The sequence below is a fragment of the Ziziphus jujuba genome, chromosome 5, assembly GCF_031755915.1.
Source record: "Ziziphus jujuba cultivar Dongzao chromosome 5, ASM3175591v1".
NCBI classification, from domain to species: Eukaryota; Viridiplantae; Streptophyta; class Magnoliopsida; order Rosales; family Rhamnaceae; genus Ziziphus; species Ziziphus jujuba.
Window position 1 is genome coordinate 1960076 of NC_083383.1, and position 17688 is coordinate 1977763.

At 34.8% G+C, this 17688-nt stretch overlaps 5 protein-coding genes across 7 annotated transcripts; 2 read left to right on the forward strand and 3 right to left on the reverse strand.

The window, feature by feature from the left end:
• Positions 1-340: 340 nt before the first annotated feature.
• LOC107435831 (HVA22-like protein i) lies at positions 341-3515 on the reverse strand. Its single transcript, XM_048475073.2, is given in 7 exon segments — positions 341-919; positions 1251-1460; positions 1579-1642; positions 1727-1798; positions 1800-1967; positions 2063-2103; positions 3257-3515. Coding segments are annotated over 6 exon segments (990 nt in total). The 5' UTR covers positions 2095-2103; positions 3257-3515; the 3' UTR covers positions 341-475.
• A 4141-nt stretch (positions 3516-7656) lies between these two features.
• On the forward strand, positions 7657-10087 carry LOC107435850 (protein SPA, chloroplastic). The gene is made up of 5 exons (XM_016047486.4): positions 7657-8060; positions 8211-8294; positions 8426-8477; positions 9109-9265; positions 9801-10087. Exons 1-5 carry the CDS (start codon positions 7893-7895, stop codon positions 9820-9822), a joined length of 483 nt encoding a protein of 160 aa, XP_015902972.3. The 5' UTR covers positions 7657-7892; the 3' UTR covers positions 9823-10087.
• An 84-nt stretch (positions 10088-10171) lies between these two features.
• Positions 10172-11592, reverse strand: LOC107435847 (putative pentatricopeptide repeat-containing protein At1g10330). The gene is given in 2 exon segments (XM_016047481.4): positions 10172-10969; positions 10971-11592. Coding segments are annotated over 2 exon segments (1410 nt in total). The 5' UTR covers positions 11588-11592; the 3' UTR covers positions 10172-10176.
• Positions 11593-12010: 418 nt separating this feature from the next.
• On the forward strand, positions 12011-13605 carry LOC107408931 (probable diphthine methyl ester synthase). Its single transcript, XM_016016366.4, has 6 exons — positions 12011-12165; positions 12257-12381; positions 12570-12799; positions 12895-12934; positions 13022-13113; positions 13231-13605. Exons 1-6 carry the CDS (start codon positions 12016-12018, stop codon positions 13446-13448), a joined length of 855 nt encoding a protein of 284 aa, XP_015871852.3. The 5' UTR covers positions 12011-12015; the 3' UTR covers positions 13449-13605.
• A 198-nt stretch (positions 13606-13803) lies between these two features.
• On the reverse strand, positions 13804-16796 carry LOC107435848 (L10-interacting MYB domain-containing protein). 3 transcript variants are annotated; one of them, XM_025068090.3, is made up of 4 exons: positions 16599-16796; positions 15167-15322; positions 14562-14903; positions 13804-14473 (listed from the first exon to the last, which is right to left on the reverse strand). In XM_025068090.3, exons 2-4 carry the CDS (start codon positions 15191-15193, stop codon positions 13880-13882), a joined length of 963 nt encoding a protein of 320 aa, XP_024923858.3. In that variant the 5' UTR covers positions 15194-15322; positions 16599-16796; the 3' UTR covers positions 13804-13879. The 3 variants fall into 3 exon arrangements, with proteins under 3 accessions (XP_024923858.3, XP_048331032.2, XP_015902968.3); XM_048475075.2 differs by having other exon boundaries at positions 15130-15322; positions 16599-16795; XM_016047482.4 differs by lacking the exon at positions 15167-15322 and having other exon boundaries at positions 16599-16794.
• Positions 16797-17688: the final 892 nt, after the last annotated feature.

Sequence of the window (17688 nt, forward strand, 5' to 3'; positions counted from 1 at the left end):
GGAGATTCAAACCTGCAAAGTGCTCACCATGGAGCATAGGTCTGACCCAACACGCAGTCACAAAAAAGGTAATGGGTTATGAATTCTTCAACTCCTACTTTTATATTAAACTTCAGATTATTTTGTCCAACGATAATATAATAGGGCCGTATCTAGGCACCCATCTTTTATTAAATGCATTTCGTAATGTAAAAGCAGTAACATAATTTGTTTACTTAATCGCGAAATCGTTTTCTTCAAAACTCTGCAAATCATTGTAGTTTCACCCGATTTCACCTAATTTCAGTAGTCCCCAACGAAACTATACTATTTTAGGAATTAACTTGGGAACAAACTACGATGTCCAAAAAATAAAGCAAAAAATAGAATTGAAACTAGAGTATAACAAATTTACAATAATGTCTCGATCAACATTTGCATACCCATATGGCATTGTCCACCTACTTTGTGAACTAAAATTTGGCAAAGAACCATATCAACGATTTGATGCAGAACGTGTTTTCCTCAACCTTCCACGTGTAACCCGAATGGTTTCCTCCATGACTGTATCTTTTGGGGGAGGGTTGGAACTTTCAGCTTCTGAGGACGAGGGCACTGCCTCAGTCTGCATTGGTTCCGCTTCAGCAGGTGCAGATTGGCTGGATTTGTCAGCTGCAGATGTTGATTTCTGACTAGAACCTTCTGCTTGATTTGGCTTATCTGAACTTGTTTCTTTGGTGGTAGCTTTAGGATCTTGTGTAGAAGCCAACTCTTCTGCTATCTCCTTTTGGAACTGACTTGAGGATGTACTAGAAGCAGGAGAAGGTGGTTCTTCAGGTTTTGATTGTGCTGCAGGAGAAGTTGGTTGGCGATTTGAGGCAGCAGACGATTGGCGATTTGGAGGAGGAGGTTGCCGAGTTCTACCACCTCCTGGTTGTGGCTGTAATTAATAATAACAGTTTTTTAGGAGAGGAGAAATGAGTTGTACCATAAAGTAAGGCAATAAGGAAGGAAAACATATATGGTCTAAATGTCTTATGGGATAAGAGCATAGGAAAATCCAAACAAATTCCACAGCAGTCAATTCACTTTCAGAGGATGCAACATATAATAAAAACAATATAGGGAAGAAGCAGTGTAGTAATAACTACGATTACTCTGAACTGACTATCATCATTTATCCATTTGATTTTCAGCAGGCTATAGATGCAAAATATATATATATATATATATATATATAAAGATTTGAAATCAAATTCATTAACAACTACCGGAGTAGGGCGAGGCCTTGGTGTGGATTGTGAAGCAACATATTGCAGTATCTCAAATATTCTTGTCTGGCTATAGCTTGCAGCTCTTTGCCAATATAAAACCACAATATCTCCAGCCCTGGTCCTTAGTTCCAACAAATTCTGATCAATTTCATTCTCATGCTTTGCCAGGTATGGTCTAAAGAATGAATCATACACATATGTTGTTCCCTGAGACATATACATAGTTAAAACAAATCGAAAAACTTCACCAAAATTAAGGCCAACAAGCAACTAGACAAGCATTTTTATAATTCTACAAGATTGTAACCAAAGTCAGATATCATACCATCGTTCTAGGGTGCCACAGATAGACAAATAATAGCAACTTAGCTTCACTGTACATTGGAACCCTTCACAAAATATGAAAAACTATCAGATTGGAGGCATATCAAAGCAGAGATATAAGTCTCCCGACTCAAATAAGAAACCCATACCATGAAATAAAAGCATCACCAACTCTCTCACAAACTGTCAAAAATGCCACCAAAATCCTGTAAAAATAAGATAAATACAATTGCTATCAAAATCATCTGCAAAAATAGAAGCGATAGAAACAGCAACCTATGTAAAACATACCAATACTGGCACCAAAAACGAAGTTGTTCAATCTCTGGCTTGTTCTTTTCAACAGTTTTGTAGCACTCATAAGCTGGATATGCATAGCCAAGAACCATGCTGCCAACAAATTAAAAGGCAAAATAAATAAAAATTTTATAATAAAAATACCCACCTTCAAAAATAAATTGAAAGTAAGTGTTGTTTAAACTTACGCAAGTCCCCTGGTTAGAAAGGATCCTATCATCTTGTACACCTAACATGACAAAGAAATTAATCCGGTGTCAAATTCAACAACATTCCAGCAAGCCTAATAGGAACCATACTACAAAGATTCAGATTCAGAAAGAATAAGTGCAAAATAGCTTTGCATCATTTCCAGCAAACTCTACGAACAGAAACAAAGAATTAATTAATCAGCACAACTAGCATGAATAGTACAGTTCTTATATTTTCCTAATAGTGGAAGCAACCAGTATGACCAAATTATAGCAGTTTGAAATAAGTAAACACAAAGATGAGAACTAGAATTTAGATTCCTAAATCAAATCGGCCCTGGAAGCCATGAATTCTGGATATATATAAAGCTTTCAATTTATAATAATGTTAGGCTACCAAGGAAATGAAAAGCAAAAACTTAGATCATCTTTTCTGCCTCCAGACCAAACTAATGTTCAAATAAGCTTCACAATTGCATTATGCATATCCCTACTGGTTTTGCTTTTACTTGTTTTATGAACATAAAAATGCCAACCAAACAAAGCCTTACTCAGGGAAAAGCATTAGGCACGAAATCGCATTTTAGTTTTTTCCAGATTTCGGAAGCCAAAGTCCCTAAAGCCCTGAAAACTGAAATTCTTCTACCTTTTCCTCAATATTTATCCAGAGGCCAAACGCAGACTTATCGTACCAAACAATTGCAAACTCAGATTTGTCAAAAGCAAAAAGTTAAGCAGACGATCACATTGAATGGAGCTTAAAATCCCGAAAATCAGGGCAAAATAATTGCACTGATACAATTAGCTGACTAATCAACCAAGAAAGCAATTAGAAAATAAAGCTTCAAGCATATCTAAATCAGAACAGAAATAGCCAGAAACACTTCAATCCTCCGAAAGAAAATCGAAAAATGCGTTTAGATAAATATCTAATGCAAGAGCGATGTGAGTAGGAAGCTAAAATTTGCGAAGTTTTCCAGCAAAATCAAAACACGAAATGAGAAATTAAATTTAAAAGGAAAAAAAAAAGAAAGAAAGAAAGACTATTAGAAGAATAAAAAAGGATATCAGCGAGTACCTCTTGATGTTTATTTCAATTTTTTTATGTACGACTAAATAAAGAACCAGTATAAACCGAATAATGAGAGTCAAATCCAAGCACAGAGACGAAGTTGAGGGATCATTAATCACCGAGGAATTCCAGAAGATCTTCGATGTACATCCAGAATCGGCACCGCCGAAATGCCACCGAGAGCCGTTGCAAATGTCGGCGACTACAAAGACTGTGACATAATAAGGAAGAAGAAAAAGCCTCTATGCGATTGTGCCGTTTAAAATCGCTTTTCTGTTTTTCCTTTTTTTTTTTTTTCCTTCTTATTTTTTAATTTCTTTTTTGGGCGTCGGATTTGATTTGTTTTTTCTGAGAAACACGCCTATAATTCTGCATTTGGGTTCCGTATCTCGCACAGAGAAGTTCAGGATATGTGAAAGGATCACGAGAATAGTGTGGATATCAACTTAATCACCGTTAAAGTTTAAACCGACGGCTAAAATTTTATTATGATTGAAAATTCTTGACAGGTGTACTGCTTTGCAGTTCTAGACTAACTGCTCAAATAAAAATTTTCAAATTTAGTATTATTTTTTTTTTGTTACTTGCAAGTCAATTATAAGGATAATTGGCTTTATCACCTTCAAAGTTCAGACATTACGTGGAGCGGGGCGGTCGCTTTACCATTTGGCCCTTTGAAGGGACTGCAGAAAAGGAGTAATTTATTTTATTTTAGTGGTGGCTATCCTGTAAACTCACATTGCGGGTGACCAATCAAGGTCACCGCAGGCGCCGAGTGCAGGATGATAAAATTAAATTATTGCATAAAATTGGTGCGGGAATCTTTTTTTCTTTTTTAGTTTAACTGAGATAAATTGGTGCGAGATTTTTCTTTTTCTTTTTTTTAATAAAAAAAAATGAAATTAGTTGAGGATTCTGAGTGGAAAGCATATATAATGGATATGGATAAATAACAACTTAGCAAAGCAAACCCAGAAAAAAAAAAAAAAAAAAGGTTGAAAACTTGTAGACTATGGTCCAAGAAAATAACGGTAACCTCCCCTAAGGTTTTGAAAAATAGAGTTGAATCCCAGGCAGAGCGCAGAGGAAAAAAATGCTGTTGATTTGGCTTCTTTTTCTTTTCTTTATTTGTAGGTTTCCCTCTTGTCTCTATCAGTTTCTATGACTTTCCCTCATTCTCACACTCATAGTCTCTCACATGGAAATGCATGACGTAGATCATAAGAATCTTCCTATTTTTTATTTTTATTTTTATTGGGTTGGAGTGGTTGCTTGCTGCACAATTTCCATGACGTAAAAAGAAAAATGTCAACATGAAGATTTTATAGTTTACAGATTAATTTGAAAGAATGGTAGGACTATAACACATATTAGCAAGGGAGTTTTTGGTTGGTCTGGACCACTTATATCATTTATGTGTGTATAAATATATTGGTGTTAGGATAGATGGGAAATGTCTTGCTTCTTCCTTTAAGGCTGTTCTCAAAATAAGTTGCAATCCGACCTAAAGTAGGAAAGTTGAAAGAATAAGATAAAAGAGATTCCTCTGTGGTTTTCCATATAAGAGAGTAAAGGATTAGAAAATAAAGAGCCCTCATTTTATACGTTAATCCAACATTTTTGGAAGTGACTACTGCATTCTCAACTCTAGTTCCATATATAATTTTTTCTTCAAAAAAAAAAAAGAAAAAAATTGTATGGGATAAATAACATATTTCAAATAGTTGTTTTTGCTTACTATTTATTAAATTAGGTCGAGATTAAGAAAATAAATTTTAATAATTGAAGGGATTTAACCGGTTACCACCATTCACTTTTTGTGCATTGATAATTGGACTTCGGACACGTACATAGGTCATAATGCAATTTCACTTTCTGCCTTTTTTTTTTTTTTTTTAAATATAAATTTCTTAATCACCCCACTTTCTCCCTTTATTGTCGCGACCTCTTTAAAGATAGGATAGGATTAAAAGCCTATAACGTGACTGTGTTGCATGCTCATTGGTTTATTTCGAGAGTCAGCATTGGTATATGACTGCATTCTATATATTTATTTCAAAGTAGAGGAACCATATAAGCCGTTTTGATTCTTACAGTGAAAGTGATCAAATTGACGACCATGGTGATGATCAATTTTGATGGTATGGTGATAGACCTACTTAATATATATTAATTTCTCAATTCACAAATTAAAGGCCTTGTAATAATGGTAGCTTTACCCCTGAAAAGGATTTCTTGAATATTTTGATTGAATTTGATGAATGGCATTGAACATGCGTATTCTATAACCGTGTCCTAGTGTCAACTACAAGGGAGCCAAAATAAACAACATAGGGGCCATGGGAAAATAAATCATTATTGAAAAAGTAGAAAAAGCTAGAAAACAGTAAAGCTCTATCCAGAAAGCCACAAGGAACCTTAGGATGATACAGACAAAAGAATACCCAATTATTTTATTTTATTTTTTATTGTTATCATTTAAAACAAAATAAAAGAAAAAGAAATAAAGGCCATGTGGAAGTGGGGGAGGTTTCGGAGCCTTGGATTCTATGTTACTCAAAAGTCTCACATTCGTAGGAGTAATAGGAGTGGTGAACCCCAATTCCATTTCATGAAAGAAGCCAAGTGAACACTGGTAATTCCTTCATGTGCTTCTCATTATATCGATTAGTTGGGCTGTCCTTTTCAAAGCCCACTTAACGCATTTCCCATTGTGCCATGTACCCCCTCCCCATCCGTCTGACCTGACCACAATTAATCTTCAACAATTTATTTGATTTTTTTATTTATTTACTTTTTGGACAAATATTAGCTTTAGTTTGTCCTGGGTTATTGGATCAAAGGACGTTATAATTATGATAAAACTATCCGTTAATTCATGCATTTCATAATTAATTGCTCACGAAAAGGTAAGCAAACTTTGGTCATTAAAATTCATTTATTTGACCAAGCCACACTATTTTACTCCATCCCATCTCATAATTCTCTTGTTGCGGCTGCTTTTTATCATTCTTGTTTTTGCCATCCTATTGCTTCTCTTTCACCGTAACGCAAAGATAATTACGCCCAATTTTCTCCTTCAATTGGCTTCTTTTCACCATTTTTCCTATCCAAATAAAGATTTTGAGTATCAACTTCTCTCTTTATCTCCCCTCTTCTTTTGCTGGAGCGCATGTGATTTTAATTTTTATACCAGCTCAAGGTTCAGAAAAAGCTTTTTTTTTTTTTTTTTCTTTTTGCTTTTTTATTTAAAATTTTTTTCAATCGTCATTGCTAATGTATAATTTCCTCAATAATAGAAATTCAACTCATGGGCATATCTTGTCTTTTTCATTTTATAAGGCTGACATGGGCCTGCCTTGTCATGTAAAAATGTTAGCCCTATTATTACGTTTTATAAATGTTTTCTTTTTTAATTTTTAATTTTTTATTCTGTAAGCTATAAAATCACATTGAATTTTCTAAAAAGCTGAATTTTAATTCCTTAGTCGGAATAATTATTATACTACATGTAATACGTGTGGCAGTGTGAGGCATGCATAGTTTAATTTGATCAATATACATACGAATTCTTTTATAAATATATATATATATATATATATATATATATATATATATATATATATATATATATATATGTACGTTCAAAATTTTTGGTAAAGAAATATACATACGAATTATTCATCGTTCGGGAACTAATTTGAAAGCGGCGGGTCGTACAAAGTTCAACTCCAGCATGTATGACAAGGGCCTATCAACGTCTTTAATTACTGTTTTAGGTCAGTTAGCTCAAGCCTGAAGATAATTTAAAGAAAGCATTTACCAGCGTACCACCACTAATGAAGCAATTCTTTATTCCAAAAACGATAACCATTACAACTAACTGTCCAGTCTCACTCTCAAACTTCTCTTGGAAAGTCAAATTATTTTGACAAAAAGAGAATAAAAAAAAGAAGAAGCTATTTTATATTAACAACTGAATGAATATGAAAGTGTTTGGGTTCAATCATATAGCTGACGAACAAGAAAAGAAGGTTAACCAATCTAAGTTGTTGCTCTTACCCACTGACCTTCCAACAACAAATTGACAGAAATAAAAAAAATAAATAAATAATAAATAAAAAAGAACGAAAAGCTGCAGAAAATGAAAATTTTTTTATTTGAAAGTTATAGTTTTAATTTTTGGTAGTCAACCAACATATTTGTTATGGTTGGTTAAGATTCGACTAAGAATTTGGCTAAAGTATAATTTAGTCTTAGGTGGTTCTACGTATACTGTTTAAATTCACTTAGTGCACACGTAACATCGGTGCTGGCAATTTTCTTTTGTTGTGCATTAAGAAACCGTTGTTGGGATGGCATTATCGCGGTCCTTTGGACTTTGGGGATTAGGGATTGGGCTTGGTTGGTCTTGATCTTGGGCTTGGGGCAGCAAATAACACATTAAAGGGCCCAATACATGGAAGCCACGTGGAGGAACGTCTGGTTAAAGGCAAGCGAAATCGGAGGGTCAGCCTGGTGGCTGATAATTGCGTTTGAGACAACCCCACATAATCCAAATCCACCATAGACCAGTGCTTGCTTGGCTTCCAATTCCATTGTTGGTGGTCGTCTTCAGTTTTCAGTCTTCAGTATTCAGTGAAATGCTGCCTCCTCTCGTAACTTGAGGTTACGAGTTTAAGTTCATCGAGACCTGAATTGCAACACCCACACCGAAATAAGATCACAAATTAATTAGTTACTAGAAATTTGAAAATGTCAGTAGCGCCCTGGCTTCCCCGCCTGCGTTCTTCCTTCCTTTGTTGCCCTCTAAAGCATTCTACTGCGTCTTCTTCTCTCGGCGTCTCCCACAAATTTGCAAGAAATCAACGGTCACCACCATCTTATCCATGCATTAGAGCTCTGGATCTTGATCAAAACACGGTTCTTTCCTCATTATATATATATATATATATATATATCTTAATCTCTCTCTCTCTCTCTCTCTCTCTCTCTCTCTCTCTCTCTCTCTCTCTCACAAATATATTCATATATTTAATATGCGGAGGAGTAATCAGGAATCGGCTATGACAGATAGTAGCAATCTCTGTTGGGCTCGTCAGCGTTGCAGTTGGGATTGGCATTCCAGCGTTTTATGAAACCCAGATTGACAATGCTGTGAGTCTTTCTCTCTCTCTCTCTCTCTATATATATATATATATATATTAATTATGTATTAATAAAGTGGTTAATTATTGCCGTTGATTTTGAGTGCTGAAGTGTAAGATTAAGACTTGATAATTTGGCAGGCGAAGCGAGAGAATACTCAGCCATGTTTCCCATGCAGTGGATCAGGCGCTCGTAAATCCTGCAACTCTGTTTTTAATATAAGACTATTTGCAACCTTAATACTATGTTGTCTATTTTTCTTATTTTGCCTTATTAATTAGGAAGAGCAGCCAAAGCCAACTAAATGAGTCATTTGATTTTGAGGAGTGATGGTAATACCTTACACCTTTTGTTTGTTTGTGTAATGGCATTAGACAACTAGTCCCCTGGCTTAGCCTATAATAAGCATTGTGCATGTTTTTTACCTGGCAATATGTGTAAGTAACAGAGTGCAACACAAAATGCTTCAGCTTATTCTGGTTTAAATTAACAGTAATTTTGGTACAATATGCTCTGCTTTTCTTCTCAGTTCTCTTTTCACCGTTATCAAAATATTATATATAATGGGACTTTGATCATAGTTTTTTGGTTTGAAAAAGAAGATAGCGTTTTGGAAAGAATTCTGGCTCAACTCTTGGAAACTCATAATGTACATAATTACTGAGTACTTGTCAAGTGCAGGGCAGTTTTTTTTCTAATTGATTTTAGTACCAACATTCTATTTATATTTAATGATCACTGGTTTAGACAATTTATGCTGCTCTTTTTTTCTTTTTCTTTTTTCTTTTTTTTCATATATGAAAATGGATTTTCTCTTTTGCAGAGAAATGCAGATTTTGCATGGGAACTGGTTCTGTTACTGTAGAACTTGGTGGGGATGAGAAAGAAGTATCTCGATGCATCAATTGTGATGGTGTTGGTTCGTTCACTTGCACCACGTGTCAAGGTTCTGGAATTCAGCCTCGGTACCTTGATCGTAGGTATGGGTTACATATCCCCTCTAAAGTCTAAACTGAAAAATGCAAAGATTAATATCCAACTTTCCTTTGTCTGTAGTATGTTAATTAAGTTTGAGAGCTACAATTATGGTTTATATTAGGATTTAGGACAACATGTATGGAAAAAACTACAATTTCAAACGGATAGAAATTTGCAATATAGAAGTCTATGATTGTTACTCAATTTATGAGCCAATTTTAGCTATTTGAATATTTATCATATTCCCACTAGAAAGCCATCGATTTAAAATATTTAGCAATTCATAGTGGGGTTCAATTGTCAATTGAAAGAGATGAATATACAAGTTTATTTATTGGTTATGTATAGAGAGTGTGGCAGTCATGAGGATGATATATATTGATGTGTCAGCCGCTAATAGATTATTCAAAAGTGAAAGAGGGGACAAATACTTGAAAACCTAAATTCACTGCATATTGATTTAATTTCATCTTTTTCTGGTCGTCAATAAGAAGCTGAATCGCTGTATCCTTTATGGGATTTTGCTTTATTTAACAGGGAATTCAAAGACGATGACTGAAGACAGTTACTAAAAAATGGCAGTGATTCTGGATTTGCAAGGTTGGCTAGTAATTAAGAGTTGGAAGTTGAAGAAAGCAGCATCCTTTTTTTCCCTGTTATACATCTCTTCTACATTTTGTTTTTGTACATCTTCAATACAAATATAACTATTTTCTTATCATCTATGCTTGTTTCGTTTCTAGTAAAAAGTTAAAATAAGTTTCTTTCTTGTTTCTAGTAATATATGTTCAATAACATTCTTGAAGTTCAGTGCTTATTTCTTACATTGACAAATTCTTTAAGCTATCCATGTTAAATTGTTGAATCCAAACAATACATTATAGAACATTTACATAGGCACACATGTGGCAAATCAATGGTTTTCAACAGAATGTACTGCTTGAATTTGATTTAAAGCAATCATACTGTAAGCTGGAATTTTCCGAATTCCCACATCCACCATCATTTTTCTTAGAGTAGCAGCACTATCCCATTTCTCCATCCCAGCATTAATATTTGATAAAGCCACATACCTTCCACAGCGTTGTGGCTGCAACTGAAGCAGTTTCTTTCCCACTTCATTTCCCAGCTTAGTGGTTCCATAAATCTTACAAGCCCCTATAAGAGCTCCTAATACAGAAGCATCAGGTTCAAAAGGCATACTCTTAATAAACTCCGCAGCCTCCCTCAAAAGTCCTGCTCTTCCCAACAGATCAACAACACAACCATAATGCTCCATTATTGGTACAATTCGAAAGTCGAGAGACATTGACCTAAACAACTCCAAGCCTAACTCCACAAGTTTGCCACGAGCACAGGCAGTGAGTACTGCAACAAAGGTAACCTTGTTAGGCTGCAAACCTTCTTTCTTCATTGTTTCAAACAAGTCCAAAGCCTCCTTCTCCATACCATTGGATGCAAGGGCTGAAATCATTGCATTCCAAGAGCAAATTTCCTTAAATACTATTTGGTTAAAAACATTTGCAGCGCTTTTCAAACAACCGGTCTTACCATAAAGATCTATAAGTGCGGTGCCAATAAAGGCTGTCAATAAAGTTTGATTCCTAATAATATATGCATGTATTTGCTTTCCCAGATAAAGAGCACCACATCCATCAAAATTAGCACAGGAAGAAATCACACTAACATATGTAGCTTCATTCGGCTCGACCAAACAACTCTATTGCCTCATGGAAGCATCCATTTCTTCCAAACCCATTAATAACACTAGTCCACGACACCACGTCTCGCTCAGGCATGCGTTTGAAGAGTAAAAGAGCAGAACCCATATCTCCATTCTTGGTGAGAGCGTCAAGCATGGCATTGTGGGCAACAATGCACGGTTGGGTGATTTCCCCGAACATCTTACGTGCATCACAAAGTAGAGCATATTGGGCATAGAAGCATAAAAATGAAGTTTGTATAAAAGGGTCACGCAGAACACCGCGTTTGAGAGCTTGAGAATGGAGAGATGTGGCGAAAGATGGTGAGGAGGAAGAAGCAGCTTTGATGAGGGAAGGGAAGGTGTGGCTGTTGGGTGGGGCTTTGTGGGCAAGCATATGGTTGAAGAGGATAAGGGAGGGGTAGTGAGCATGTCCAAAACTCAGATAGGCTCTTATTAAAGCGTTGTAAAGAAGGGTGTTCATCCATTTTGAATTACTGCAGAGGAGGTTTCCGCAGGTGATAAGGAGGGAATGGATTTGTTTGATTTGGTTTTGGTTTGGTTTTGGGTTTTGGAGAAAGCCTTGTAGGAGTTGAAGCAAAAACTCAGGCAAGTGTGGCATAAGAACCAACTCTAATGCGTCATGCCAGTGTATTATTTAATTAACTTTGCAGAAAAGAAAAGAAAAAACAAAAAAAAATCTGGATTTGGATGATTCATCATCCATAAATAGATTTGGATGTAGGATGTAATCTGGATTCAATTCCTAGTAGTATTATTTAGCAGTGTGTAGTGGTGACAGACTGACTTGGAAGTTGAGTTTTGACTTTTGAGGGAGGTTGGAAGCCCATTTTCCTTGTTCTCTCCAACTAAGCGCCAAGTTGGACGTGAAAGGGACCCACCAAGCCTAGTTAGCATCGGGGTTTTAGAGTTGTTTTCTTTTTCTTTTAGCTCTGAATCTGAAAGGGAAAAAAAAAAAGCTAGGGTTTTGGCAGAAGAGTGGGAAAAACAGAAAATAGAGACGGGACAGAGACAGAGATAGAGATATAGATGCTGTACGTAATAGGTCTTGGATTGGGAGACGAGAGAGACATAACGCTTAGAGGCTTAGAAGCCGTGAGACGATGTGAGAAAGTGTATATAGAAGCCTATACTTCTCTCCTCTCTTTCGGTCTCTCTTCTGACGGCCTTTCCACTCTCGTACTACTCGCTCAATCTTCTTCTTTATTTGCTGCAGAAATTTCTTCAAAACTTATTTAAGTTTGATTTTTCTTTCTTCTAAAATGGGCAGGAAAAGTTGTATGGAAGGCCCATCACTCTTGCCGATAGAGAAATGGTGGAGGAGAAGGCCGATCAAATACTATCAGACGCTCGTGGATCTGAGGTGGCTTTTCTTGTTGTTGGAGATCCTTTTGGGTAAATGTGAAGCATACCCTGTTTTCCTTTTGGATTTTTCTGTGATTGTTCTAGGTGATTTCTTCTAAATCATTAATTTTGATATTGGTTTGGTCGATTGTCTTAGGTAGAAAATCATTGTGGCTCTATCCTTTATTCATTTTTGTGTTGTTCTTTCTTTTTATATACCATGTTGATTTTCAACACAGAGCTACAACTCACACTGACCTTGTTGTTCGAGCAAAGAAGTTGGGGATTGAAGTCAAAGTGATACACAATGCGTCAGTGATGAATGCCATTGGAATTTGTGGCTTACAACTTTACCGTTATGGGGAGACAGTTTCAATACCATTCTTTACGTCAACATGGAGACCTGATAGCTTCTATGAGAAAATTCAAAGAAACCGCAACCTCGGACTGCATACACTCTGCTTGTTAGGTGAAGATTCTAAATATGTCTGGCTTCCTTATGTTAGCTTTGCTTTCTGTTGGTTTACACCCTCGTAAAAAAGAATTTGGCCTTTTTTGTTACAGATATACGTGTGAAGGAACCAACTCTTGAATCTTTATGCAGGTCTGCACTCAAAAGATTCAACCCCTTCTTACCTTGGTTCTTATATGGTTTTGCACAATTTATAGACTAATATTTTGGAATTTACAGAGGAAAGAAGCAGTATGAACCACCTAGATATATGACAATAAACACTGCAATTGAGCAGCTCTTGGAGATTGAGCAAACCAAAGGCGAATCTGGTGATGATCATGGTTTCCTTATGCTTTTCTTTTTGATTTGCTAAATCTTTTTTAAGTCAAATGGAATATGTAGTCTCTAAATTACATAAAGATCATGGTTTCCTTATACTGCTGCAGCATACAGTGGAGACACGGAGTGTGTTGGGTTTGCTAGGCTTGGAAGTGAGGATCAGATGATAGTTGCTGGTACGATGAAGCAATTGCAGTTGGTAGATTTCGGAGCGCCTCTCCATTGCCTTGTGATAACAGGCCACACCCACCCAGTGGAAGAAGAAATGCTGGATTTCTACAGACTTGAAACTCAGAATCTAAAACAGGAAGATAATGGAGTATGATTGTTTGCGGAGGAGAAGATATAGCTTGTAGATTTGTTTTATTTTAATTTTGTTTTTGCTGGATGTAAAAGCAAAAATTCGAGCATTTGTTTTGTTCCATAAAAGATTACATTCAAGAATGAGGCGAATCCTTATGAAATAGCCTATAATTATATCATACCTAGATCTTGCATATGAAGGAGCTTCTAATCTTGTTGGGTAGTTTTTGCCAATTTATTTTTATTTTTCCTTTCCGCCATTTCCCGGTCCCAAATTTGAATTTTATGATAAATAAAAGGTCAGCCACAATACTTTAGAAAGCGAGCACCGCTAGAAAATGATTTTAAGAGCCAAAACCATATTATGGACAAGCTACTGTAGCAAAAACTATAGCAATATGGAGGATGTTTACATTTCCTAATTCCTAAATATCCAAATGTCATTCCCAAGCTTTAACCAGATGCATCTTTACCACATTTCCCTTGTAACCACGTCAGCCTTATCTTGTCGCCTTTTAGAGAGATAAATGTCTCTCTTAAATTAGGGTCCTCAAACAGGTCAAGTGCAGCAAAATAGAGGTGTTGATCGATATTTTCAATCTCGTCCAATGCTTTAATGCAATTAGTTATGGTATATCTATCATCACTAGTCACTGTACCAACCATCCTGTATTTTGAAGCTGCAACCATTTCCAACATGGCTTCTGCCATAGCATCACATATTTCCTGATCCCTTCGGCTATGACCCAGAGAAGGCTGTGGTGATGGACGTTTCTTTTTTCTCTCAGGTAAGACCTTAACCATCTTTTCTGCTGAAGAACCATTTATTTGCACTTGTTTGGGTGATGGAAATTTTTCAGGATGAGGATTTTCAATGTCCGGACAGGAACTCAAACCTGCATGATCAATTACAGCAGACTTCACCAATTCTTCGTAGTGACTAGACTGTGCATACTTCCCATCAACTGATGAATCTGTGAATATTGTGCATAGCTGCTCATATATGGGACAGTCCTTGACTTTAATCGTTTCAGGCCTAGGCTGTGCCTATAAGAACAATCCATGAGGAACTAACAATAAAATTGTTAAGAATGAAAAAGAGAACATGGAAGCTTTCAGAAGAAATTATATATACCTCCATGTCTTCCCACAGGTCAAAACCAATGCAACAAGAATCATCTATTGTGAAATCGTTACTTTGATCGTAAGCTGACTTCAGGTTGTAGAACCGTGTCCTTAGAACATCCAGGTGCTTCCTCAATTGATTATTGTTGAAGTTGAGGTCTGTTTGCTTGTTAAATTCATCACGAATATGATTCCAAGTTTTCTTGTCAAAAACATTGTTTGGTCTATTTCCTAGTTGAATCTGCTTCACAACCAGGTCTGCAAATATATTATCAAGGGATGCTGTCCACCTTGTCCTTGAGCGTTCATGCTTGGGTTGATGACCAGCTTCATTCTCCATTATAAGGACAAACTACAAAAATTATTCATTTAAAATCAATAACATTCCAATTAAAGTAATAGCATCAAGAATTTCAACTCTATGATATTATTGTACACCGAGTAATTGCTGCAAAAACTACTCATCATGATCACAGTTAAACATTTTGTGAAATCCATAAACAGTTCATTATAGAGGGAAACCATACAAAAGAAGTGCAAAGTTGTTATCAGTTTAATTTATGGTAATTGCTTCGTACCTCCTAGAAGCAAACATATCAAATTACATTTTCATACCAATCTTGATCGTCTCAAAGTGGGCATGATATTAACAAAACATCACTTGGTATAAATGTGAATCGAGCAAATAATTGAGCTATCTACACTTTAAACTTCTTTTAATGGAACAGCTGACTGAATATCATCTTCAATGTTAGCAGCATATGGATTGAACTGGCAAGATAATGCCAAGTGATATTAGATTAGGAACATCCTCATGTAGTTAAACAATACACGTTAAGGCTCAAAAGACAAAACAACATAAAATCTTCTCTAGAATAAGATTAAAACAAATAACAGAAAATGGTAAAATCTGAGACTTCAAATAACCCATACAAGGCTCATAATGTCACTTGCAACTTTGAGAGGGGACAAAAACAGTCAATTAGAAAGTAGAGCTCCACTCTCACACAAAAAATAAAAAAATTCAGTTCCAAAAAATTATTTGTCCTGTTTCACTTCAAAAACACTGAGTGTGCATGCGTATACATATAGGACAACATACACATAAACCGTGCCAATGCAAGTGGAAGAAGAGATCCAAACACACAACTGTCTCAAGATTCAAGAACAATAAAGTATTTCAAACATGTTCATGACTAAAACCACGTGCATTTGGTGCTTATTATATCAGTTTTTTTTTTTTTTTTGGGCTTTTGCTGCACCTCTTCCTTATAGATATTCTTTATGGGATGAAATTTGAGTTTTTTTCCCTCTATAAATTGAGCTTTCTCGTAGAATAGTGTTCTTAAAAGTTCAATCAAAAGCCGTTGTCCATTGATTTAATACAATTAATTCTTATACATACTTGAAGTTTCTAAAGTCTACTGAAGAAAAACAATACAAAACTCAAAAAACATTGCTTTCAAGACAACTCAGTTACTGACAATTTGAAAAGCAGTCAATTTTTTACAGTGAAGCAGCCCGATGAACCATAAACCTTAAGACAATAACAAATATGACAGAAAATAAATAACCAAAAAAAAAATAAAAAAATTGCAGATTTAGGCGTCCCAATCATATTTCATCTGCGTTTTGACCAAATGCAATTCAGTAAACATTTATTCCATCTCGCAGCGTGATTATACGTTTTTCTGATTTTCTATTCTTTCTGAAGCAATTGCTAGTGTTCTCCATGATAATTCCTTAGGAACCAAACACAGCCTTAGGACAAAAATAAGAGCGGGATGCTTTTTAAATTACTTGGCAGTTACGATCCACAACAATAATTTAGTTAGAAAATATTCAGAGAATACGAAAAGAGGAAAAGAAAAAAAAATGCTCCGAAATTCAAAACCCTAAAACTCTCCTGGCACCCACCCTCCCCCAACCTAAAAAAAATGAATAAATAAAAACAATTATAGAAATCGGAGAAGAAGATGATATTTATTAATATTATTATACTAAAATAAGGAGAGCGATAGCAACGGTGGAAAGTGGAGAGGATCACCTCTTTGTGATACTATTCCACCTGAAACTTGCCGGTGTCGCTCGTTCCGACGCCGAGTTTCCCAGAAAGAGCAGCCTCTGCTTCCAAAACTATCCTCCAAAATAAAAACACTAATTTTTACGTAAATAAAATAAATAATAATAAAACAATTAATTGTGTTACTATTTTGGTTTATATTTCTGTTCTGGGCCTCAAGGAATAAGGAGTAGATTAATTAACAAATAGATGCGGTCAAAGTGGAGTTACATAAATAAGATGGCACCATGCTATTGGCTCTCTTACAGCCTTTTCAGTGTTGCGCGCGTTTTTCCGGTTTTTGTTTTCGTTGCTTGTTCATTACCGTATATATATATTTTTTAGAAAAATTATTAATTAATTATCTTAATTTGTAAATGGACGTTTTCACTCTATCATTAAAACGGTGAGTTCTGATCAATTTTTCATATTTTCATTATTCACTTTCAAAATTGGACATTCTCTTTGTTGCCTTGAGATGTACCTCTAATCAAAGCTTAAAATTTTAATATCGATAGAAATATTAAAGATTCAAGATACAAAATTTTTTATAAAAATATCGAAAATATAAATTTTTTTTATGAAAATATCAAAAATATCGAATATCGATAAAAATTTATAAAAAATAATGAAAATCTATTTTAAAAATAAATTTTTTTATCGAAATTTTAGTATTAGCGTATTTAAACAATCAATTATTACATTGATTATAATAATTACAAAAATATTAGATAGATATTTTATTTTTTTTAATCAATTAGTAAGCAATAACGATAATAAATAAATTATTATTGATACAAATATGCAATATATATATATATATATATATGATAAATTGTTTATTTTACAATTACATTATAATTCATAAATATCATCTCAATACTTATAAAAATCTTATATAACTGAAATTATTAATACTCTTTTCATTTTCATTTTGACGTTTAGTATAATATATTCTATCATTTAAATATAGTTATCTTTAATATTTAGTATAATATATTTTATCATTTTTTTTATTTGCTTAATGTTATTAATTTAAATGTTATCAATATCAAGTCTACATAATATTATATTT